This window comes from Macrobrachium nipponense, chromosome 38, assembly GCF_015104395.2.
Source record: "Macrobrachium nipponense isolate FS-2020 chromosome 38, ASM1510439v2, whole genome shotgun sequence".
NCBI lineage: Eukaryota > Metazoa > Arthropoda > Malacostraca > Decapoda > Palaemonidae > Macrobrachium > Macrobrachium nipponense.
Window position 1 is genome coordinate 40,834,842 of NC_061098.1, and position 27,464 is coordinate 40,862,305.

Sequence of the window (27,464 nt, forward strand, 5' to 3'; positions counted from 1 at the left end):
TGTGTGTGTGTGTGTGTGTGCGTGTGTGTGTGTGTGTGTGTGTGTAAATATACTCTGTGCATCGTATATATGCCCTGGGCAACCCAAGCCCAGTAACATCATGATGAACACAGTATTTAAACACAGTGGACTAAATACGGAGCCTTCATCTACGTTGTATGTGCCAGTTGATGCAATAACTTCCATTGTTTTATTATATCACTCGACAACTCACACTTGGCAGCGGTGTACATTGGAGTGTCATCATCTACGTTGGAATGGTGATTGAAATTTAGTACTACATGTCGTTGACGCTGAGAGAGAGAGAGAGAGAGAGAGAGAGAGAGAGATGCAAGGGAAACTTTATTGAATGAGGACTGTCAAAACATTGGATATACAGTGCGCTTATCGACAAAACGGCTGCTGATAACGCGTGCATGCGTCTATGTATGCGTGTGTCTCTATGCGCGTAACAGACATACAGAGAGAGCGAGAGGTTTGAGTTGACAGAACAAAATGTAATGAAGTTATGTCTCTCAGTCTACAACGGGGTAATATTTTCCCATTGAATATTTTATATGTGCGTTAAAATTTCAACCTTTACATTTTTCAATGTTCATGAACCTTCTCTGAATGGACTGGTTCATTGTATAAGCATTGTGGCTTCATGAAATAATAAGCCTAGCTGCTCTCACCCATGTCCAATGTCTGAATGACATACATCTTTTCAGTTTCATTCATTTTTCATCTTTCTTTGTGCTGTTGTTTCCTTAACTTCAGTCTTATTTATTGTTATTCTTATTATTCATAGTGCTCTCCCGCCTAGGGATTAAAATTGGTGCCCTGATTCCTGTGTGCAAAATTCAAATTTGCGCATAAATCAATGCGGTACTAGTTCGCCTAATTGTCGAAAAAAAAAAAAAAACTAGTACTATGTAGGTATGTATGTATGTATGTATGTGAAGAGGTACGGCTACATGCTCATACATAACGTATACATAACGCACACAAATTAAAAACTTTTAAAATCAAAATACGCAAGCACGAATATGCTCATATATGTGTAGTATTACTTGTAACTATTTCAATTCGTACCTTGACATGACTTATAGCTACATGCCTTAAACAAGGCAAATATAGATATATCCCCCAACATACACCCACGTACATATGTGTGTATGTGTGTATTTGTGTTTAAGAATTGTAGGAAAACACCCGGAGGTGACTCAGCCTAGTTGCTCACAAGCAGTTTAGCGAAGTGAAACCCAAGACCTCCACGATGGCACGATCCAAGGCATCCACCAACAGTCAGTTGGTTTGTGGAATTGACCGAGGTCGGACGTGTCAGCTCCTCTGGGAGAAGCTCTCGTATGACTTCAGAGACGACAGTTGTCTGTCAAATTGAATCTTTTTAATTTTCACTCGCCAATTAAAGTGGGATGGTTACTGAATATTAGTGAGTGAAAATGAGGGATGTTTATTTGGCTTATAAGTTTGTCATTGGTACGATTTTTAAGGTATTCCAATTTCGTAGAAGTCTATAAACTGGCTTTAGTGTTAAGAAATAAATGTTTGACGGAGAAAATAAGTGATGTTAAATATATCATTGATTGAAAGGTATTTCCCCGAAACGCTTAGTGAATGAAATTGAATATGATTGATTTGCAAAAAGAAGATTATAGATTTACCTCATTTTTCTAGACTTTTCAAACTTACTTTGGCAAAATCGATTCAGCAACAGATACAAATAAAACAAAGAGAGAAAGAACATTATACATCTTTCGTCTGTGCAAGAAACTTTGATTTTAACGAACTGGGATTTTCATATTCCATCTGTAGAAGTTTCAGTGAACTGCGACAGACTTATTACTAATGATAAATTGTAACTTGTTGCTGGTGAGGAGAAGAGAACATTAGTTATGTGTCTCTTTCCGTCGCTAACTTTCATCTTCGCTTTCATCGGTGGCCTCGTTGCTTCCAAGAACACAAAAGGTGAGTAGGAAAGTAAATAATATTCCTTTTAACATTTCACAATAAATAACTTTGTTCGGGTAAGTTAAGACACGGCTATAAATGAAAATAAGTAATTTAACACTGCGGATGTGATAAGAAATAGATAAACCCATTGTTAACGAATTGATAAAGTAATTAGAGAGCAAAGAACTTCAAATATCTATCAGTTACAGATATAATTCACTATTTTTTTTTATTGAAGTAAAATTGTGATTATATATATATATATATATATATATATATATATATATATATATACCATATATATATATATACATATATATATATATATATATATATATATATATATATATATATATATATATATATATATATATATATATATATATATATAAAGGTATAAGCCACAAAGGAAAAATATTTTTTCCTTCGTGGTTTATACCTTTATTTATGGATTTATCACGTTCCAAACTTTCGTGATTCAGTTATACATACACACACACACACACACACACACACACACATATATATATATATATATATATATATATATATATATATATATATACATATATGTGTGTATTTATATATATATATATATATATATATATATATACTATATACTATATATATAATACACACATATATACATGCATATATAATTATATTTGCCAACATATTTTCATATTTTACGCAAAGAAATATACGAAAAATTCACCCTGACATAAGTCTCCCCTCTTTGAAATATATAGTAGAAGTCACAAAAGCAATTGGCAGCCACGTTACCATTTCCCTTATTTCATTCCACTTGACCTTTGAAGAATTAGTCAGTATGTCTGTCTGCCTGTCTCAGAAGCCCAGAGGAATTTGTGTTTTCGACATTCATTGTGTCTGTTGAGAGAATCCTTCTTTAAGCTCTGAGGTGACATTTTTTATTTGCAATGAATTCTAAGACTCTTAACACTCAGATTTGTGACGATGAATCTAACAGCTTTATTCTATTTTGATTTTTTTAAAGTGAAAGTTGTGAGACAAAAAATTATTGTGTTATCACTGTTCTGACAATTTTTTTTAAACTTGAATCTGTGACAACAAATTTTTTTAACAGTATTTAAGTTTTCTGTCAATGAAAACTATTGAGATGGCTTTGTCTGTCCGCCCTCAGAGATCTTGAAAATTACCGTGGCTAGAGGGCTGCAAATTGATATGTTGATCATCCACCGTCCAGTCATCAAACATATTAAATTGCAGCCCTCTAGCCTAAGCAGTTTTTATTTTAATGTTAAATTCAGCCATGACCGTACTTATGGCAACTCGACAACACAGGCCACCACGGCCGACTCAGAATTTCATGGCCGCGGCTCAAATAGCATTATACCGAGACCAACGAAAGATAGGTCTGTTTTAGGTGGCCATGATTATACGCTATACAGAGAACTCAATTGCCCTCGGCGCATTTGTTACGTGATTTAATGCGAAAGTTGAACGGTAAATACTGCTTTTGATGATTATTCTGACAGCTTTGACAACTGGGTTAGGCTGCAAAACTGTATGTTTCCTTCTGCTCTCATGACACACTTGTGAGAGTCAAGACGATTTCAAATTGCCATTCAAGGGTTTCTTTAAATCGTATTTCTTAGTGTCGTGGTCGGTATGTTCTCGGTGGCCGCGAGTTCGATTCTTGGTCATTCCATAGAGGTGTGAGAGATGTGTATTTCTGGTGATAGTTTAGTTTAGTATATCTTAGTTTTACCAGACCACTGAGCTGATTAACAGCTCTCCTAGGGCTGGCCCGAAGGATTAGATATATTTTTACGTGACTAGGAACCAATTGGTTACCTAGCAACGGGACCTACAGCTTATTGTGGGATCCGAACCACATTGTATGGAGAAATGAATTTTTATCACCAGAAATAAATTCCTATGGTTTTCAAAGTCAAGATTCCAGTTTAGAGCTTCTGTGTATTGGAATATGATTTCCTTCGTAGAACTTTTCACATTACGAGAGTAAATTCCTTTGACCACAGAATCTCGACATTTTTTCTGCTTTGACAAAAATACGTGGATTCCTTAACCGAAACTTTCATCAGAGTCCTTGAGTGATATCATTCTATTGCCGTGCCGTTTTGATACGTTCTTATCTTTTTATCTATTTATTGATTCGTTTAATTTTCTATTTAATAAGTGGTATATCTCTTTTTTTCTGTATTTCCCATTACCTCCTCCTTCTTCTTCCTAATAAACACCTTAATATTCTTTGGAAGCTTGAATTTCAAGTCAGTGGCCCCTGTGGTGGGCTTGTTCCGTATGAATAGGTTTCATCAACTGAATATAATAATAATAATAATAATAATAATAATAATAATAATAATAATAATAATATCAATCAACTGAAAGTTGATGGACTGGTAACCCCCGGTTCGGCACGCAGCTTGTCTCTGGATCGCTTAAGCTATTTGGACCTGGTCATTCCTTGAATGGGAGACCATTAGCGAATGCCAGAAGCCTTTGGTATAGGTGACCGCGTTGCTAAGACTAAAGACAGGCGGTGAGGGTGATCCGTGTTGACTTTTTTTTTTTTTTTTTTTTTTTTTTGGGGGGGGGGGGTGGGGGGGGGGGGATACCTTCCACTAGTTCCTCGTTGGACGAGTGGATTACGTGCTCGCCTACCGATCCGGTAATCTCGAGTTCGATTCCCCGCTCTGTCAACGTGGAATCAGAAGAATTTATTTCTGGTGGTTAGAAATTCATTTCTCGATATAATGTGGTTCGGATCCCACAATAAGCTGTAGGTCCCGTTAATAGGTAACCAATTGGTTCTTAGACATAAAAAATATCTAATCCTTCGGGCCAGCCCTAGGAGAGCTGGTAATCAGCTCAGTGGTCTGGTTAAAGTAAGATAGATTTAAGTATCTAACACTGTTTTGTTAAGGTGAATTTTGATGCAGGGTTTATTGTCTCTGAGTAACTTGTCGTATTTTTGCTAATTTCATAAAATTATCGTCTTAGGAGGTGGACTTTAAGGGTCTTACTGAGGAGGGGCTGATGGAGTAAGAGACTCGTTTTCTAATGATGTTCTTTGACGAGAGAATCTCTCGGTACGAAGGACATATCCTTGATTAGAATTGAGTAATGCTTTCTCTCAGTTTATGCGCACATGAACACGTGTACATACATACACAGAGACACACGCATACCTATATACATGATATATATATGTGTGTGTGTGTACACAGAATACACAGGACGCAAAGCTAAATATCGTCATATTGTAACGAAATTATTTCAAGGAACTTCTTAGAATCTGTTTTGATTCAGTTAACCTGGGTGAATAATTTCAATGTAAGTCAAGGATTATTTCCTTTTGACCAAGTCATAACACATAATATGTTCCAGAAGGAACTGAAAGAGGATTACCAAATAAGTAGATTCCGATTTTAATCTGTTGACCTTTCGTGACCCCTCAACCATTTTGTATTCCCTTGTGACTTGTACCCACCATTTAAATAGGCCCTTGCTTCTGTGTATCTATAGTTGCTGTGACCATGTCTTGATAATAAGACGAAAGTACTGAGCATCTCCGGTATTTCAATTTTCCTTCGTGGCTGTAACTTTGTTCATATATAAATATATATATATATATATATATATATATATATATATATATATATATATATATATATATGTATATATATACGTATATATATATATATATATATATATATATATATATATATATATATATGTATATATATAATATATATATATATATATATATATGTATGTATGTAGTATGATATATAGATATCTATATATATATATATATATATATATATATATGTATGTATATGATATGTATATATATATATATATATATATATATATATATATATATATACACACACCTGGAGGCATGGAGAATACTTCGTAGTTAACAACAGGAGTACTTCCCTCTACGAGTATGATAAACTAGATTAATGTATAACATCTAACCGCAAAAGGAACTTAGTGTAATATGTTACAGTTTGAATATCCTTCTTTACTATAAAAGCGTAACGAGAACATTCATCTATTTTTGCTTAGACACATTTCTGCTTGAGCAAGAAAACGTTGCTTAGTTATATCAACGTCAGTTCCAAACGGTTTCTTTCTTTTTAATTTTTTTATGATTTATGAGAGATTGATGAGCAAAGTTCTGTATTGTTAGGAAGTAGTTTTTTTTAAGATAATGTTTCCTTGATACTCGAGTAAATAGATAACATAAAAATAAATTATAAAAAATAATAAAAACGAAATAAGAGGTTACCCAGATTATTCAAATGTTCCTGAGAAAAAATATCTTGAATTACACATCGATCATAAAAACACGTTTCCTAAACGAAGCCTGTTTTCGCTTACTCTGGGAGTAAGCTTACAAACTATTTTGTTGTTGTTCTTGTTGTTCTTGCTGCTGTTGTTGTTGTGGGGGGGGAGAGGGGGTAGGAAAGGTCTATGGAAAGCCTAAAAGGTCTGAAAAAGGTGTTTTGCGTTGAGTTAAAGATACAGGAATTTTGTGATTGGTTATTCATGATTTATTGATTAGAATGAAAATGTAAAAAATAAGTAATGTGCTTGTTAAACAGTACAGAACAATTATTTCTAATAAAATATAGTGAATTTATTTTAATTTTCGTTGATGAAACAACGCTCTATTTGACCGTAATTTTATCACGCACACCAAGTAAGCTGAAGGTGGATCACGCCTTGTTTTGTTCGTTGGAAGTTGAATTTTATAACCCGGTTGCAGCGCCTCAGTGGCTTGGTCGGTTTGGTCTTGACCTGCCACCTCGGTGGCCGCAAGTTCAATTCTCGGGCATTCCATTGAGGGGTCAGAGATGCGTATTTCTGGTGATATAAGTTCATTCTCGAAGTGGTTCGGAAGTCACGTAAAGCCGTTGGTCCCGTTGCTGAATAACCACTGGTTCCATGCAACGTGAAAACACCATAAAAACAAACCCGGTTGCAATCTCTTGCTATAAGAATGGCGTAGTATTATAAGCCACAGGGAAAAATCCAGAATTTACCTTCACACTGCAGTGCGGTTGGATATTTTGTGCCTTAGCGAACGCAAGATCTCTGTCAGTCACAGAATCGCGTTTTGTAAAACTGGTTATTTTGTTTATTCATTTCTTGCTGTAGAATTATGCCTACATCATGGTAAAAGATACAACATGAAAATCTTATATATAAATAAATATATATATGTGTGTGTGTGTGGGTGTGTGTGTATGATGATGACTTTGTAAATTACCGTGAGAAAAAATTAAGTAAAATTGACTGAACTTTCATCAAAATTGCTTATATTTTATAAAACTTACAAAAGTACATTTTATACCATTGACTGCTATGAAAAGATATATCTAGAATTACTGAGGTTCATTTAATAACCAAGTATATATATATATATATATATAATATATATATATATATATATATATATTATATATATATATATATTATTGGTTATTAAATGAAACTGAGTATTTATAGAATATTATAATCCCATAGTAGCCATGGTATAATTTGTACTTTTTAGGTTATATGGAATATAAGCAATAGTCACTAAAAAGTTTAATTGATTTTATTTTATTTTTTCTCCTGGTTATATACAAAGTTCATCTTCATAAGTATAACTTTTGATACGGAAAAATAACAACAAATATGAAAAAAAATTATCACCGCAATAAAAAACAAATTCCCATTAGAGAGAAAAAAAGTCACCGTATATTTATCCACACTAAACTACCAAAAAGGATTCGCTGTCCCCACAGAGTTATGGCGTAGGACACGTGTTCTCGACGGATCCTCTGAACAGGTTGAAGGATTATCCACCTCACCCCCCATCTGGCAATATTGCTCGTGGACCTGGTCCTAGCATATTTGGGAAGACGCTTTTCTTGCTCGGTCATTCAGGCAACTGAAGTTAGGTTTTTCTAATTCCTGTTTTTCATCTCGTTTTTTATTTGTTTATTTCAGCATGGTCTCTGTCAAACCTTTTTTTTTTTACATTTTTTTTTTCAGTACATTCCTTTCATTTGCTTTTAATTTTCTTTGTACCTTAAACCTCTCAGGATTAAGATTAATATTCAATATATTTTCGCTCTTGACAACGTTACGTATATCTTAGTTTTAACCTGACCACTGAGCCGATTTAACAGCTCTCCCGTGGCTGCTGGCCCGAAGAATTAGAGATTTTTACGTGGCTAGGAACCAATTGGTTACCTAGCAAAGGGACCTACAGCTTATAATGGGATCCGAACCACATTTATATCGAGAAATAAATTTCTAATCACCAGAAACAAATTTCTCTGAATCCACGTTGGCAGAGCGGGGAATTGAACTCGCGACTACCGAATCGGTAGGCGGAGTCGTAAACCTTCGTGTTTGTCAAAAATCCTGACAAAGAAATGAGGTTTTTTTCCTTTCGCGTTTTCTCGCCTACATTCGAGATCGAATTGGCCTACTACCGGTGCAGGACCATCCCAGAAAAACTTATACAAAGCTAAGTAGAGTGAATAAAAATATCATGGTTATGATTTGGTCTTTAAAGAATGACACGCACGATCACTATACTCTGTTTTTTTTCATCTGTCCATCCGCCTATGGTGTTTTTGTATGGTAACACTGCGTCCCGGGCTTTAAATAGTTACACTGTGTAAGTTTTAGGTAAATAAAAGGATATCTGGGTGTACATTTGCAACTGAAAAGTGTTTTAATAATTTACTGTATGCGAATTACACCGTTAATATTCGAAATAGGATATTGTTATTATTGTTGAATGTATGTTGAATGTAACTATCTAAAGCCCGGACGCAGTGTTACCATACGAAAACACCACAGGCGGATGGACATATGGAAAAAAACAGAGTATAGTCCATGTATGTAGTACCATCAAACCATCTGTGAGATAAAGTTCTTGACCTCTCTCTGCATATTTTAACACTTAAGTATTCGAGGCGGACTTGTAATGGTCTCTTCATTGTGACTGATCACAACAGTATCTTGTAAGCTTTGCCTGAAGACCAGTTTGGAGGGCCAATTTAGATCGTCGACTGTAAGATAAAAGTTCATATATTTTGTTTGTTTATTAGGTTTTTTGTAAGGTGAAACTCAAAATAAGTAAAACGGGTTTTTATTATCTTGCCTTTGCATCTAAATTTTGCAAGACAAATACTAGTTCTTCATACGAATCAAGTACAGCATTATTATTATTATTATTATTATTATTATTATTATTATTATTATTATTATTATTATTATTATTGTTGTTGTTGTTGTTGTTGTTGTTGTTGTTGTTGTTGTTTATATAAATATCACACGCAAAACAGAATGATTACATGCAAAAAGGAATTACAAAACAGACAAAAACAACGAGTAAGATGGCAGAAGTTAACAGGAAGAGAAGATAGTATAAGTGCATAACTACAGAAAACTAAGACAATGAATCTTGACTTATTAAAGTCTTGCCCCAATAGGACTAGTACCTCGACACCACACCACCCAAGACCCTTCACATTTCTCAAGAGAAAATGAAAACTAATGCTTGCTTTCTCTTTGTCAAAACTTCTTCACTTTAAGAGTTTAAGTGAACAGACGTCATAGAAGTCGATCAAGAGAAAGTTCCGTTGTATATAGATGCGTTTCTGAATTAGAATACAAACGTGAGTACCTTCCGAAAAACGATGAGAATGTTTCGAATGAAATGAACCGACCAGCATATATAAATGCAAGCAGCGTAGGCTCATACAAACGAAGCATGTTGACGCACACAGGGATGAGTCACGGGTCCATCTCTTCTTTTACAGTTTTGTATAATTATTTCCTTACTCCATGGCCACAGCTTTTATGACGTCTGTGAGTCTTATATTATTTCGTCCTCCACAAATTGTGTTTTTGTTTGGGTCCTAATGCGTTCAAATGCGGTGCTCTCTCGCTTTGTATCCAATTTGCAAGTGATGTACTGGTTTGGAGATATGCAGTTCCTCTCTTCATTTCTTCTTCTTCTTCTTCTTCTTCTTCTTCTTCTTCTCTCTGACACCTCATGCTTCTTCTTCTTCTCTGAATCTTTCCTATTTCCTTATACCTCATTCTTCTCCTTCTTCTTCTTCTTCTTCTTCTTCTTCTTCTCCTTCTTCTTCTTCTTCTTCTTCTTCTTTTCAATTCCCTGACACCTTATTCTTCTTCTTCTTCTTCTTCTTTTCAATTCCCTGACACCTTATTCTTCTTCTTCTTCTTCTTCTTCTTCTTCTCTCAGTCTTTCCAATTCCCTGATACATCATTCTTCTTCTTCTTCTTCTTCTTCTTCTTTTCAATTCCCTGACACCTTATTCTTTTTCTTCTTCTTCTTGTTCTTCTTCTTCTTCTTCTTCTTCTTCTTCCAATTCCCTGACACCTCATTCTTCTTCTTCTTCTTCTTCTTCTTCTTCTTCTTCTTCTTCTTTTTCTTCTTCTCTCAATCTTTCCAGTTCCCTGACATCTCATTCTTCTTCTTCTTCTTATTCTTCTTCTTCTTCTTCTTCTTTCCAATTCCCTGACACCTCATTCTTCTTCTTCTTCTTTCCAGTTCCCTGACACCTCATTCTTCTTCTTCTTCTTCTTCTTCTTCTTCCTTCCAATTCCCTGACACCTCGGTTTCAGAAAAGTCTTCAGAGAGTCCCAGTTGTCCTCGGAGACGAAACCTTCAGTAATGGAGCGGTCGACTTTGGACTACAAGAAATCTCCTGAAAGGCCGGAGACCAATTAAGCCTGAACTTTTAGCCTCTGATGGCTGCAGGTCTATTGCTTAGGCTGACGGAACATTTTCTGAACAGGCTTACCTTTTGTTGAAGGTTTATTGTGGGGAAAAAACAGGCGATTGGAGTCATCAATAAATTTAAGTAATCAAATTATTAAAGCTAACATTATTATTATTTATTGTAAATAATGGCTATTTCAGCCGCGTTTATTTTGTATAGAAGTTTTTCTATTCTTCTTATTACTGACTTTTCTTCTGTACTCAAATTGGCTATTAAAACGCCAAATGGGGGATCCATCTAAAAAACACGGTGATTGTCAAATTGAATATATTATACAAAATGCAGTACAAATTGTGTCTTAAGCCTAATTGACAGAAGATAAATTTGTACTGCAGTTTGTATAATATATTCAATTTGACAAATACCACGTCTTTGACATGAATCCCTCATTGGGCGTTTTAATAGCCAATTTGAGTACGGAAGAAAAACGTCAGTAATAAGAATAGAGAAACTTCTATACAAAATAAAAGCGGCTGAAATAGCCTTTATTTTCAATAAAACCTGTATTAATGAAGGTCTTCTTCCAGCATAGTATTATTATTATTATTATTATTATTATTATTATTATTATTATTATTATTATTATTATTATTATTATTATTATTATTATTAATTGGAGGAACAAATCTCCAGTTTTGTATATGTAAATATATTTAAAGATAAACAGTACAGATTCCCGAAAGCTCTCTTTACAGATTTATCTTAAAATATGTGTTGTTTCTCCATTTTAAGACCCTTATTATTATTATTTTATTATTATTATTATTATTATTATTATTATTATTATTATTATTATTATTATTATTATTATTATTTCCAGATTCGATGATCGACGTTTGGGTTGTGTCGGGGGGGAGGGCCAGCCTGCCATGTCTGCTGAAACCGAAACTGAAAGACGACCAGCCCGTTCTGGTCCTTTGGTATCGCCGCTTCAGTAGTTCTCTGCCCATATACAGGTGAGAGAGAGAGAGAGAGAGAGAGAGAGAGAGAGAGAGAGAGAGAGGGAGGTGTCTTAATTCTGAAATATTTTGCGTCATATGAAAAACACTATGAAATAAAGATTGCTACTTCTTTCATTTTTTTTATCAAAGGCAGATCATTGAAATTTTACTATAATATTTAATGACTGATCTTACAGAGCACATAACCATGCAATACCAACGCTTCTAAAGTCTAAATGAAAAAATGAAATAAAATCTAACTTGTATTTATCTCGTGACCAACATCTGGGAATATTAACCCAAACGAAAGTTACATATTTCACGTTGAAAGCAACTGTGAGGATATGGTATATATAAACAATTCCTATAACGTTGCCAGACGCACGAACTTGACTAACTTCAGTCTTAAATCAAATAATAACTACTGAGGCTAGAGGGTTGCAATTTGATACGTTTGATGATTGGATAGTGAATGATCAACATAGCAATTTGCAACCCTCTAGACGCAGTAGTTTTTAAGATCTGAGGACGGACAGACAAAGCCATCTCAATAGATTTCTTTTACGGAAAACTAAAAGCCAGAAGATCTTTAAAAAATGAGTCCTTTAAGTAAAGGATTTTTTTTTACAAATTCTAAATCATTCGCATGACTAAATGAATTGCTAACATGAACACAAATTTGTTAACTGCTGCGCCAAAAAAGATCATCAAAGTATAAGCCGCGCTTGAGCCTTTGAGGTCCAAATGAAATTCCTTTTGCAAACGATTTTTGTAAGCGATTGTTGACTCTCATTTTTAGCTGCCTGTTGACTGAAATGTATGTATGTTGAAACGCAGGGCAAAGGTAAACAAAATGTTTTAATATTTGACAGTAAATGGCATAATTATGATGACGTTTTATCGGTGCTCATTAAATTAGCATAAAGACCAAACAAATTCGGTTCTTTTGCCCCTGCTCACGTTAATTGCATTATACGGGACTTTCATTCAATTAATATTGTCATCAAAGCATTTAGGATTTAGATACAATTATCTCTCTCTCTCTCTCTCTCTCTCTCTCTCTCTCTCTCATCCACGTACACACACTTCAATAAAATGCATTTTCTCTGATTTAACCAACCGAAACTTATCAAAGCTTTCATTATTTTAAGATTATATTAAATTAATTCATGAAGATGCCACTAAATGTTTGTCTTATGAAGGATGTAAATTCGTGGCCTGAAATATTAGACTATAAAAAAAGTTTGCACGGCCTTTATACTTTCAAGAAAGTTTCAGAATTAGTTCTCCAGAGGTCCAAGTAAATATCAGACCCTGGGTCCTGTAATTAACATTTGATCAGTCATACTCATTCCTGGTTGAGTGACTGAGTTACTGAGTGACATTTCAGCTGACTGAGAGACGTTCCAGTTGACTGACTGACTGAGTGACATTTCAGTTGACTGACTGAGTGAATGAGTGGAGTTTCAGTTGACTCACTGACTGACTGAGTGAAGTTGGGCATTGCAGTTACGACGCCCGGGTGGGAGACTTCTCCAGCGGCGTCAGGTGGTGGGACGAGGTCGCTCTGGGCAGGAGGGGGTATTTCGTGCCCTCCAGCGCGCCCGCGTTGGTGCTCGAACCCGCCCACGCCCACGATCAGGACATCTATACGTGCCGGGTCGATTACCGCGTTTCGACGTCCACGACAACCAGGGTCAACCTGACGGTGGTCGGTGAGTAGTCGTGACCCATTCCATTTGGTAGAATTTATTCCTCTGTTGTATTTTTTATCATCATGTTCTTTACTAGTTTAGTATCATTAGCTTTATCTATGATTTGATAAAACTACCTTAATTTGGTTTCATTCTTTATTTTTTTTATATATATATATGTCAAATCAAGTCTTAGATGTAAAGAATAATAATATATAAATGAAAATAAACAAAAAAGAATTTTGACTTAGTAATTGCTAAATCAAAATTAAGAACAATGTTTACATTGCTAAATCAAAATCCAAAAAAAAAAACAGAATTTTGACATAATTGCTAAATCAAAATGTTAAAAAAAACAGAATTTTGACATGGTAATTGCTAAATCAAAATGTTAAAAAACAGAATTTTGACATGGTAATTGCTAAACTAAGTAAAAAATTCTCAAGAATTCATAATAATAATTAATCTAATTGATTTTGGTTTCTTTTCTTTTATTTCGTTCCTCTCATTATTGAAGCTTCTACAATCCTTTTCAATATCCCACAGTACCCCCGGGCCCTCCCGTGGTGATCTGGGAAGGCAGAGAGATGGTGGGGACCGTAGGACCCCTTCAGGAGAACCAGCTGACGGAGCTGACCTGTAGGAGCGTCGGGGGGCGGCCCTCCCCTGCTCTCACCTGGTGGAATGAAGGCAGGGAGCTCCCCCTCCTGTACGCTAATTCCTCTTTGGATCCTGTGACAGGTGAGTGTCCTTCTCTCTCTCTCTCTCTCTCTCTCTCTCTCTCTCTCTCTCTCTCTCTCTCTGTATCACAGTAGCAAGTATTATAAGTGTTACGCCATGCATTTTCATATAGTGACTGCTTTTTTCATAACCATAACAATTGTTAATGTCTCTATTTGGTAGTAACAGATGTAATTCATTGCCATGACCACTGAAACAAATGTGGCTTATTTTGCTGTAGTAAATTCACATATCTTTGTAGTGAATTGTCCTTTACCGTGACAAGTGTTGGATTCCTTAATTGGTGAGAACAGCAGGACTTCTTCCTTTCTTTTGGAGCAATCACTTCATTCATTACAGTACCAATCCTGCCAAGTGTTCTTTCATTCGTTTTTTGTGTAGAATCTCCATTCATAAGGGAACCAAGCGTTGAATCACGTAATCAACTCATACTCACTAAGACAGGTCAACAAGGAATCAGAGGAACTTATTTCTGGTGACAGAAATTCATTTCTCGATGTGGTTCGGATCCCACAATAAGCTGTAGGTCCCGTTGCTAAGTCAACAATTGGTTCCCAGGAACGCTGAAAATTCTAATCCTTCGGGTCAGCCCTAGGAGAGGTGTTAATCAGCTCAGTGGTCTGATAAAATTAGGATATACTTAACTTTTCTAACATAGTTTTTCTGTCGATGGCGAGGGTAAGAATTCTATATTTCTATTGTTTTAAACAATATCTTGACGTAAACTGTAACAAAGGTGACTCAGAATACCGCAGACATTCGGTTAATGAAAAGTAATTAGTCCTCAAGTATTTTATACACACACATATATATATATATATATATATATATATATATATATATATATATATATATATATATATATATATATATATATATATATAACCAAATACCACAGGAAAATGATAGGCAGAAATCCAAGCACTTTCGTCTTTTACAAAGACATTGTCAAGGAACGAATGAAATACAGTTGGAAAGAAAATCTGTATTCGTTCCTTTGACAATGTCTTAGTAAAGACAAAAGCGCTTGGATTTCTGCCAATCATTTCCCTGTTGTATTCGCTTATTTAATGAGTCACGTGCATTCTACTGTGTTTTTAAGCATATATATAAATATATAATTATAATCCAATCCCGCCTCCTTTTCCCTTCCAGGGACGAGTGTGTCCGAAGCCACCTTGTCAGTGGCGCCGAAAAGAGAACTCCAGGGTGGATCTTTGACCTGCGACGCCCGAACGCCCACCTACTTCAACGCCCCACGAAGAGGCGACCGTTCCTCCGCGGAGTGCCTCGGTGGTACTCAACATCACACGTGAGGGCCTACGGCAGATGCAGCTGTTCGTTGGTGGGGGGGGGGGTGCGGGGGGGTTCTTGTCTGTAGGACCTGAGGTCAATTGTTGGTAGCGTTTTTTCATCCTTCATTTTTTTACTTTTTTATCATTTTTGCTTTAAGTATTTGTGATTTTTCACTATTTGTTTTATTATGAAAGTTGATTCGCTATTGTTAATGCCATTGCCATCATAATTCTAAAAATGATAGTTATTTCTATTATTATTATCATTATTACCGATTTCCAAGTCTGGAGTCCTCTTTAGAAAAATGATATGTTATGTATAATATAAATTGTAAACACATAAGAAAGAAAATATGTCCAAATAGCATGCTATATATATATATATATATATATATATTATATATATATATATAGTATATATATATATATATATATATATATATATATATTATATATATATGAAAGAATTCGGGTCGTATCCTCCAACAGTGTCCCCAGTGGAAGTGCGGATACTTGAACCGAACCCTATAGTTGCGACGTCGGGTTCCACCATCAGCGTCGTCTGCCGCGCCCTTGGGTCGCACCCTCCAGCTGAACTCTCCTGGTGGAGGGGCATCAGGTCCCTGGAGCCCCATGTCACTCACGCCGTAAGTTTTTGGCGTCTCTGACCATCTTTGGTGAACCGTTAGGAATCGTAATTTGGACGAAGGGATCTTGGATGAATTTTTGGGAAGACTATTTCGTTTTCATTGAAAGAAATTCCATGATTTCCTGACCTTCATTATCTCTTTAGTTATATATATATATATTATATATATATATATAATATATATATATATATATATATATATATATATATATATATATATATATTATTTATATATATACATATTATTTATATTATACACACACACACACACACACACACACACACACACACACACATATATATATATATATATATATATATATATATATATATATATATATATGTCTGTGTGTGTGTGTGTTTATTTATACATATTTTTATTTACATATATATGTATATATATATATATATATATATATATATTTATATATATATATATTTTATATATAATATGCATACATATTTATATGTATATATATATATAAATAATATCATGTATATAAATATATATATATATAATAGATATATATATATATATATATATACGCGGTATATAGATATATATTAGTGTAAACATTATTTTTCCATAAATGAGTTTAAAAAAAAAAAAATATACCTAGTTGTGAATATGTATGCATTAGGAATGATATATTTGCCGTGTGTAAAGACATGTCCCAAATATGATTTTGTCAATTATTTATATTATTATTACTTTCTAGTCTCTCATTTCCTTCCCTTCCCATTTATCACCAAAAGAGGAAGGAACCACTCCCCTTCCGTCAGGAACCCTATAATCTGTCACAGGTCCTCATCCTCCTCCTGAAAAGGTCCTTTTGTAGGACTCGACTCAGAAAATATCCTGACTTTGTGGAAGTATCCATTTAACCTCTTTTCCTCTCTCTCTCTCTTCTCTCTCTCCTTCTCTCTCTCTCTCTCGCTCTCTCTTCCCTCTCTCTCCTCTCTCTCTCTCGCACACACACACGGCATAGACAAACACCCATTCGTGTGCCCATATTAGTCACTTTGATTGGCTCTTTTCAATTAACTCCCCCTCTGTATCCTGTCAGTTTCTTCTTCAAACAGATAATTTTTGCTCTCTCTCTCTCTCTCTCTCTCTCCTTCTTCCTTAATTCTTCTTCTTTTTTCTTTTTTTTTTCTTTTTCTTTCCTTAACTTTCAGTCGTGAGTGTCTGTTTTCATAATTATAAAACAGGTTTCCCAACATTGTCAAAATAATTTTTTTTACTATCGGTCGTTAACATATGGTTATATTTTTCTTTAAGTAAAAAAAAGTTTCAAAATCATATAAGAGGAATTCGTTTGAAAATAATTAAATCTCATATGTTTATGAATATTTTTTTCTTTTTTTTTCCATGATTGCTAGCACGAATGTCACTTGGTTACTGTCGACTTGTACTTGTGACAATAACAATATATGAACTGTTACAATAACGGACACCAGTCCAGCCACTGATCCTCGCCAAATCCCAGTCAATTTGACACTGGAAGTTCGTGAATCTTATATTAAGTCATGAGAATCTCTTAGTGGCTTTTGTATCATTTTATCTAACCAAACTGACGGCAGGAATACACTACAATACGTCTCCGTTTTAAAAGCTTATTATAGGCATCGATTTTATTGATTTTCAATTAAATATAAATAGTTTTCTAAGTTGAAAATATTAGATACATAAATACTTTTGTCATTGTGGCTCTGACAGTACTACTACATTTTTCCGAATCTTTTAAAATAATGTCTTTTTAATTTCAAAGGTCGGAGACCCCTGCACTAGACGTAGAACCAGTAGTCTATAGACTATTTAATGATAGAATAGACACTCTCCTATACAAATACGCTTCAATTTTTTAAAGATATTTTTGTCATTGTGGCTCTGACAGTACTACTACATTTTTGTAAATCCTTTAAGGTAAATGTATCTTCCAACTTCAAACGTTGGAGACCCCTGCACTAGACTTAGAACCAGTAGTCTATAGACTATATTCTGGCAGAACAGACACTCGTCTATACAAAGTAAATCGGGTTCCAATTGTTAAAGGCGAACGATTTCTCAAACTAATAATTAACATCTAGTTATCATCCACTATAACCCGTCCGTAATGTTCACGTACGAGTGTTGTGTTGATCTGTTCCGTAAATCTCAGGAATTTACTAGATTTAGACCTATACATCTCAGGAATTTTTCAGATTTAGACCTATTCATCTCAGGAATTTTTCAGATTTAGACCTATACATCTCAGGAATTTGTTAGATTTAGACCTATAAATCTCGGGAATCTACTAGATTTAGACCTATACATCTCAGGAGTTTACCAGATTTAGACCTATACATCTCAGGAATTTCATAGATTTAGGCCTATACATCTCAGGAGTTTACCAGATTTAGAAACAGTAGTCTGTAGACTATTTCATGACAGATCTGACACTCGTCCTGTCTCTCCCTCCGCCTGACAGATACAAGACGGGGGTAACATCACGACCGCCTCGCTGACCATCGCCGTGACGGGCGAGGACGACGGAGCGACGGTGACCTGCAGGGGCGTGAATCCCGCCCTCTCCCGAGGGGAGCCTCTGACGGACAGGAGGAAGCTCGTTGTCTACTGTGAGTTCAAGAGGTAATTCGCGCCTTCTCTCACTGGTTGAAGAACGACGGAAGGAAGGAAGGGCGGGGCTGAGAAGCGGATTCATAGATAGATGGGCATTTGTTTTTTTTTTGATCGAGTTACGTGTGGCGTTTTTCTTCAATCATTGAGTGAAGGGATATATATTATTATTACGTAGTGGGTAGTAGGTAGTAATAGTAAGCCTATGCTTCTTACAGTATAACTCGTAGGGGTAATAGTGGCGTCAGTTCACCTCAAGTAGGCATTACTGAAGGATCTTCACTACCCCTTTCGTTCCTTTTACTGTACCTCCGTTCATATTCTCTTTCTTCCAACTTGCTGTCCACCCTCTTCTAACAATTGATTCATAGTGGAACTACTTTGAGGTTTTCCTCCTGTTACGCCTTTCAAACCGTCTTACTGTCACTTTCCGTTTCAGCGTTCAGTGACCTCATAGGGCCCAGCGGTAGGCCTTTTGGCTTAAACTCTATATATTGCTATATTGTCAATATTAATTAAATATATTATTAGATTCACAAAATACACAAAGAAATAATAATTGACTCCTTTTTTATATAAACCAGACGGTTCTGTTTCTGAATTTTACGAGTCTGTGAATTCACAACATATTACAAAGTTCTTATTACTGATTTTCGCTTACTCGAGGAGTAAGCCTAGAAACTACCTTATTGTTGTTCTTGTTGGGGGAGTAGGAAAGGTCTATGGAAGAGCCTAAAAAGGTCTGAAAAGTGTTTCGCGTTGAGTTAAAGATACAGGAATTTTAGGAATCGATATCTATGATTTATGTATTAGAATGAAAATGTGAAAAATAAATAATGTGTATGTTAAACAGTACAGAACAATTATTTCAAATAAGATTTAGCGTATTTTAATTTTCGTTGGTGAAACCACGTGTATTTGACCTTAGATTTTAGCAGGTTTTAATTTACATTACAAGTTAGGGATATAATGTTTACAACGTATGCATGAGGTGAAAATCTTGCACGTGTCCTGAGTATGCTGGAGGTCGGATCACGCCTTGTTTTTAGTAACGGATTAAACAGATTAAAATAATAATATTAAAATTGTATTTAAACATTCTAAATATTTCAAACTGCATAAGAAGATTTTTCAAAATATTTCAAAACTAAAATTATTAGATTTTAGTCTGTGCTGTCATCAAGTATCAATACACAAATGAATTGGAACTGGGAAATCAATCATTCGCATTTTATACCGTATTTTATACTTTACAGTTAAACCGAAAAAAAAATTATAAACACAAAAAGTCAATAATATATAATATTATTCGCAAATTTCACTCGATTCTGATCATTATTAACTCAAAGCTCTTCAGTCCATCCAGTAATGATTTATACACTAACACTAAACAATAAATTGTACGAAATTTTAAAAAAAGGGTTTTTTTCATAAAGAGAAAAATTAAGAAAGTATTTTTACTTCTTTCTTTACCGCGTTTTCCAAATCTGAGTCACTTTGCGTCTATCGTTCCACAAGGCTCTGCTGGCTGGACAATGCATGATAATAGTGTAGTCATCTATCCTGCTCTTTTGTTCTAACCACCAAGATTTATTACTTTATCTTCTTTTATTTTTTTTTACTATTCTGTATTTGGTGGGAAAGCCGCTTCGAAATAGCAACTGTATAGAAAACGTGAAGAATTGAATTCTCTCCAAGGTTATTGTGGGGAGAGGGTTGGTGTTGCAGAGAATATCTCTCTCTCTCTCTCTCCTCTCTCTCTCTCTCTCTCTCTCTCACTAGATCCTCTTTCGTTCTCGCTCTATGCGTCTTCCTGTGAACTTTGATCGTTCGTCACTCGCTGTCTCATATTTTTCTATGAATGGGTCTATTTGTTCATTCCCTTGTCCTACAGACGAGCCTATCGTAGACCTCAGCCTCGGGAAGCCTTTGGAGGCCGAGAACATCAAGGAAGAGGACGACGTCTACTTCGAGTGTAACGTCAAGTCGAACCCGAAACTCCATCGAATTGAGTGGTACCATAATGTGAGTTCCTTTGCTTTATTGACTAATATTAGTACCATAACGTGAGTTCCTTTGCTTTATTCACTAATATTGGTACCATAACGTGAGTCTCTTTGCTTTATTGACTAATATAGGTACCATAACGGGAGTTCCTTTGCTTTATTGACTAATATTAGTATCATAACGTGAGTTCCTTTGCTTTATTCACTAATATTAGTACCATAACGTGAGTTCTTTTGCTTTATTGACTAATATTAGTACCATAACGTGAGTTCCTTTGCTTTATTCACTAATATTAGTACCATAACTTGAGTTCCTTTGCTTTATTGACTAATATTAGTACCATAACGTGAGTTCCTTTGCTTTATTCACTAATATTAGTACCATAACGTGAGTTCCTTTGCTTTATTCACTAATATTAGTACCATAACGTGAGTTCCTTTGCTTTATTGACTAATATTGGTATCATAACGTGAGTTCCTTTGTTTTACTGACTAATATTAGTAACATAATGTGAGTCCCTTTGCTTTATTCACTAATATTGGCACCATAATTAGAGCCCATTTGCTTTATTAACTAATACCTTTTTTGTCATCACTTGGCGTTTCAGCTATGTAAACACGTTGTGATTACGACTACAAATAACTTGCCTTTCTGTCTCTCCAACAGAATACTTTAGAATGGTGTTGACCCAAATGATCTTTTATATCATGCCACCAAGATGTAAGGAAAACTTCATCATTGTTTTTCACTGAAAGACTTCGATCGTAACTTTCCTTCTTCTAGCATTCCAGCCGAACTTTCTTCTTCTTGTTCTTCTTCTTCTTCTCCCCACAAGGGCCAGGAAATCCTCCAGGACATCAACGCAGGAGTCGTCGTCAGTCAGCAGTCGCTCGTCATCAGGGGCGTCGTCAGGAGTCACTCAGGGTCCTACACCTGCGTCGCCACCAATGCTCAAGGGCGCGGAGTCAGTAATACCTTTTTCCTGACAGTCCAACGTGAGTGCTCGATTCATTCAGGTTTCATATAATATATGAAACCTGAATGTGTGTGAGTGTTTGTGTGTGTGTGCGTGTGCGTGTGCGTGTGAGTGTGTGTTTGTATGTATCCTTCCCGGTTTCGACTTTATATAAACAAGGAAACAGAAAGCCGAAGTTTTTGTACAGCTTATAACCAAGGACACCTAAAATAGGTCTATCTTTTGGTGGTCTCGGTATAATGCTGTATGAGAGAGACGCTCTCCATGAAACTTTCAGCCACAGCCCGGTGGTAGCCTATCCTATAGCGCTGCAAGACGCACGATCATGGCTTACTTTAACCTTTAACAAAATAAAAGCTACTGAGGCTAAAGGGCTGAAATTTGCTATGTTTGATGATTGGAGGGTGGATGATCAACATGGCAATTTGCAGCCCTCTAGCCTCAGTAGTTTTTAAAATCTAAGGATGGGCAAAGAAAATGCTGACGGACAGACAAATAGCTGTCTCAGCCGTTTTCTTTTACAGGAATTTAAAAGACAAAGTGTAAATCCTGACCTGTTTCGGCTGTATGTATGAAGCCACTCTCAGTATAAGTCGATAACAGTCAGGATTGACACCGAGTTTATCATTTTCAAAGAGGTAAAGTGTGGCATATATATCGCGTGTCGGTATGATTATGTGCGTGTTTGCGTTCTTGTGTGTCTGTACGTGTTTGTCTGTATGCGCATAAGATTTCTGTCTGTCTGTGCATTATCTAGAAATATGATATCTCGAAATGGTGGTTTTGGATTCCTTTTATGGAGTCGGGGCTGAAGAAGCTGTGATTAGGTATTGACATGGGTCCTTGGTGCTGATTTGAGGTCATGGTGGGTACAGGTCTTTTGTCTCCTCCTTGTGGGTACGGGCCGGTTGTGAGGGGCTGATGGGTACCTAAAGAAATGACCATTCTGATTCAAGTAAGAGAAATCTGAAAAAATTTCTGCATACCCCGTTAGCAAACGCTATGGACTCACATCTGTATTGTGTGTGTGTGTGTGTGTGTAATTTGGGTATTATTATTATTATTGTTATTATTATTATTATTATTATTATTATTGTTAGTAGTAGTATTATTATTAGTGCACGAGGCTCTTAAATGGATAGATTAAATGATTAACAACGTGTATATATATATATATATATATATATATATATATATATATATATATATATATATATATTGTATATATATATATATATATATATATATATATATATATGTGTGTGGTGTGTGTGTGTGTGTGTGGGTGTTATGTTATATGTATTTGTATACGTACATACGCATACACACACACACACACACACACACACACACACACAAACATATATATATATATATAATATATATATACATACACACACACAACACACCACAACACACAAACATATAATATCTATATATATATATATATATATATATATATATATATAGATATATATATAAAGGATACAGGTGGACAGCTAATCAGTCGATATATTCAGATCAGAGGGCAGTGGAAACAGGCTGGTACTGCATAAAAACATCTTTATTAGTGCCGACGTTTCAAGACAACAAGTCTCATTTCCAAGGCTGTAAATATAAGAATAAATGTTGTAGAATATAAAAACAAACAAATTAAACACAAATCTGCTTAAAACTAAATTTACATCAGGATAGATTCATTACTGCAGGAGGTACCAACCTATATGGAAAGGAGAAGAAGGGCGATTGGAATAAGGGCAGGTGAAAAGCAAAGAAGACGGTAACGACAGGTAGAGAGAGAGAAGGTGGAGGAGTTTTGGGCATTCAACAATTGAGTAAAGTTCGTTGGGACCAGCTCGCCCTTGGGATGGGCCTTAATTATCATTTAATGGTAAAAATGTCTCAGGGTACAATTTCGAGTCTTCGAGTCTTCTTGTTGGTTTGTCGAGAATATAAACATAAAAAAAAAGTAATTAGATAATGACAGTCATTCAGCGATTAGTCGAGTGAAAATTGCATGTTGTAAAATGAAGTTTACCAAAGTAAAGTGCGGTTAAGAAAGATGGATTCAATAATTAAATAATAAGAATAAGTAGAAAGAATAGAATAACTCTCTCATGCATAAATGTGGAAGAGATTATAACGACAGAGGAAAAGGCGGGGACTCATCACCACAAATACGAGAAGAAATTTGAATGGTTGGGGTGAACTCTGAGGTCGGGAAGAAATAGAAAAGAATAGTGTTTTGAATGTCAGCAGGTCACTTAGCCTGATATTACTTACAAACAAGATCCATCGGTCATTTAAAACCTGCTAAGTAAAGAAAGCCAGACACCTAGACAGAAAGCCCCTTCAACTCTAGTTTTAAACCCATTCTCTTGTGACGAAATAATTGAGGATGTTTAGAGAAAATCAACTGAAACCGACCAACAACTAACTCCCAACAAATGGCTGGTTTCCAGATGCCCCCATATGCGCTGGGTCGACGGGCACAGAGAGGACCCAGGGGGCAGCTCGAGGGTCGGTGGTCAAGGCCAAGTGCAGGGTGGAGGCCGAGCCCTCTTCCAACTTGATCTGGTCCTGGGTGCGGAAAAGGACCGACGGGAGTGAGGAGATTCTGTCCCCTGACAAGTACGTCATCGAGGGACTGACGTCGACCCTGACGGTCGTGCCTGGAAGGAGGGAGGACTACGGCCGCCTGCTCTGCAGGGCAACGAATAACGTTGGGCGTCAGAAGGAGGCGTGTGTCGTCAACCTCGTACCAGCTGGTCCCCCCGATACACCCACGAATTGCTCGGCCACGACTGTCAACCCTGACGGTATGAAACCAGCCCTTGTTGTCAGCTGTCTGGAGGGTTTTGACGGAGGGCTGCCTCAGAATTTCTTGCTGGAAGCGTGGCAGGATGGATTGGTCATAGCGAATATCAGCAGGTGAGGCAGAGCATTATGTCACTGATAAGACTTATTTCTTCTATTTTCTTTGGAGATATTGAGAAATTCACATGTAATTTGAAACTTATCTCCCGAACAGCGAGTATCCTGAGTGGGTGGTCAGCACTGTGGAGGCAGGTAAAAGGGTCATTCTGAACATCGTGGGTCATAATATTCGTGGCCGAAGCGACCCTGTCACCATGAAGATTCAAACTAGCAGTGCCCAGCATAGAGCAGCTCCAGGTCAGACTACTTTTGTTTTCATTTTGTTGTAGTTTTGCCTGTCGCTCCCTTTCACTTCACAGTCATGACCAATCTATGTCATAAAATTCTAATCCACCCTTACACCTATGCTAAGGTTTTTTACCCCTTATATCTATCGTTACATATATTTCGCCACCTTCAACTCGTAGCTCAAATATTCAGTGTATGCAAACAATTCATCTCAAAAGCTTCCACCTCTTTTCTTTCATTTGCATTCAACATCTATACATCTTTTCCATATTGGATAGCAGGCTCAAATATCTAATCATTTTATATAAGTGTGATCATCTCCTTGTATGTAACAGCTTCCCTCTTGTCTTTTCCAGTACAAGAATCAGCTGGAGAGGTTCCCCCAATCGTTGGTGCTGCTCTGGGAGGAATGGGGGTGATTCTGGTACTTCTTTTGGTCGGGGTAGCTATTGTTAGAGGGTCGTATAGGTGTCCTAGAAAACCAGTCGCTGAGAAGACATTGGCATCCTCCTCCACCGAAGCATTAGACCCTGATGTTGTGCAGTCTATAAAACATTTGGATATTGTCCCTTGTGTCCGAGAGGAACATAGTAATGAAGAAATATATCCAATGTTCACTTACTCCGTGCACATCCATCCTCCTGGTGACGGAGAGAAGACAGAGGAAACTCTTGAAACTGTTGATGAAAGTATCGGAAATGCAGCTCTTTTGGCTGGCAGGGTGCAAACACATTTGTCAGCCTCACCCAGACAACGTCGGCCGTGTGACGTAGGTAGACAAGTAATTTTTATTTGTATTTAATGTAACAAAGTTCACTCTATGGCCCTGGGAACCATTCCATCTGGGAGGGGGATTAATAAGTATGGCCCTTTTAGGTTACTCCTTTGCATTTTGCTTGATTATATATAAAACATTAGTGGAACTGTCCATCTTTTTACTGATTTGCTGGTACATTCATCATTAACTGACCAATCTCTCTAATTCAACTGTTGTAATTATAGGAAGACTTCATTAACCATAATTCTTAATTTATCTAATACCTGTCTTATTTAGGTCCATGGAGAAATACCATTTTGTAAGAGGCCTTTTTGTACACACTTTTATTAATATTCTTATAGAATACAGCTACTTTATCATCTAGTCCTGTCTAAATACAAGACTACCCCAATCAATCTTTTCAGAGGCTGAACCTATTCCTTGATCAGAGTGAAGACTCTGGAGTGTCTGAATCAGAATCTGGCAATGAACTGAAGATCCCTGGAGCAGAAAGGAGGTCATCACCTGTGTCAGGTTCTAAAGGTGAATCAGGTCGTCCTTACTCTGCTGTACCTAAAGAACAGTCACCAGAAAAGGCGTCCTCTGGTGGACGCAGGCATTCGCCTTCCTTTATAGGAATGACTGCAACTTCTTCCTCAACAGAGGATATATATGACACATCTGAGGGTGGTCAATGTAGTTCAAGGATAAACCATGAGTGTGTTTCTTCACGGGATAGGCCTTTAGATCCTTCTTCCAGAGAAATATTTGGATTAAGCGAGAGAGAGCCTCCAGATGGGGGTGAAAGTGCAGCAGTAGTTGAGGTAATTTGCCATGCTGTTTCACCAACTGGTCCAGTGACTAACAAAGGCCAGAAACCTCCCAAGAAGAAAAAGGCACGTCCTTTACCACAGGGTGAACCAGTACTAGAGTCACAGCCTCCGGAAAGAGATCCAGCAAGAATTCTTAGCTTAGACAGGAACGAGATTGGTGTGCCTGTCACTTTGTACAAAGCACCCAATGGGGAGCTTCTTTTACTGCCTAGAAAACCTGATTATGAAGGAATTGGGGTGCAGTTAACCTCAACTCCAGTTTACGCAATAGCAACTCTACCAAAAGCCGCTGGAAGGAGTGGCAGAGTCACTACACAAACTACGACCAAAGAAAATGAGTCTAGCCCAAAGTTGCCTGTCGCTGCACCCATAAATAAAAGTCATGGCGCAAAGCAAGTTGGTGAAATAGACTATATTCCTCCAGTGCATCCTGACATGTGTCGAAGAGAAAGTTCAGTATAGTGCAAGTCCTGAACTCAAAGTTAATAAGCACCTTCCAGCTTATAAGGCCATTTAGATTCAAATCCATGAGGAAAGCTTTCATTTTCAATTGTCAACATTGTTCGTCATGAACTCTCAGGTATCGTTTAAGTTATAAGTGATAAACACTTGGAAATTATGCATAATAACATAGGAATATACTTATTGAAATTAAATATTTGGATACTGTTTTCTAATCTTACTCTGAACAAGTGGCAGAATAGAATTTAGGCTTTTCAGAAAAGATTCATTGCTTGCATTCACTATGGATGTGTTAAAGATTCGTCCTAAATCTGAATATACTCTGTGTCAATATACTTTTTTAAAATAAAAATCTCTGTCAACTGCATCTGGATAAGAAACACTCGACCGGATTTCTTGTACAGTGACCATTCTTCATGACATCCAAGAGGCGTAGAAGTGAAGTCTATATTTTTATGTGTATTATTATCTGCATATTGCAGACAAACCTTGTATGCATGTATCATGTCGCTGATATATAGCTTATTGGAAAAGACA

At 36.3% G+C, this 27,464-nt stretch overlaps 1 protein-coding gene across 1 annotated transcript; it reads left to right on the plus strand.

Annotated features, from left to right (window-relative positions):
- Nucleotides 1–1,305: 1,305 nt before the first annotated feature.
- Nucleotides 1,306–27,464, plus strand: LOC135209720 (uncharacterized). The gene is given in 15 exon segments (XM_064242483.1): nt 1,306–1,347; nt 1,819–1,971; nt 11,608–11,743; nt 13,238–13,443; nt 13,969–14,163; nt 15,319–15,407; nt 15,409–15,475; nt 15,948–16,105; nt 18,579–18,726; nt 20,622–20,752; nt 21,570–21,729; nt 24,173–24,641; nt 24,742–24,884; nt 25,232–25,644; nt 26,058–27,464. Coding segments are annotated over 14 exon segments (3,258 nt in total). The 5' UTR covers nt 1,306–1,347; nt 1,819–1,898; the 3' UTR covers nt 26,928–27,464.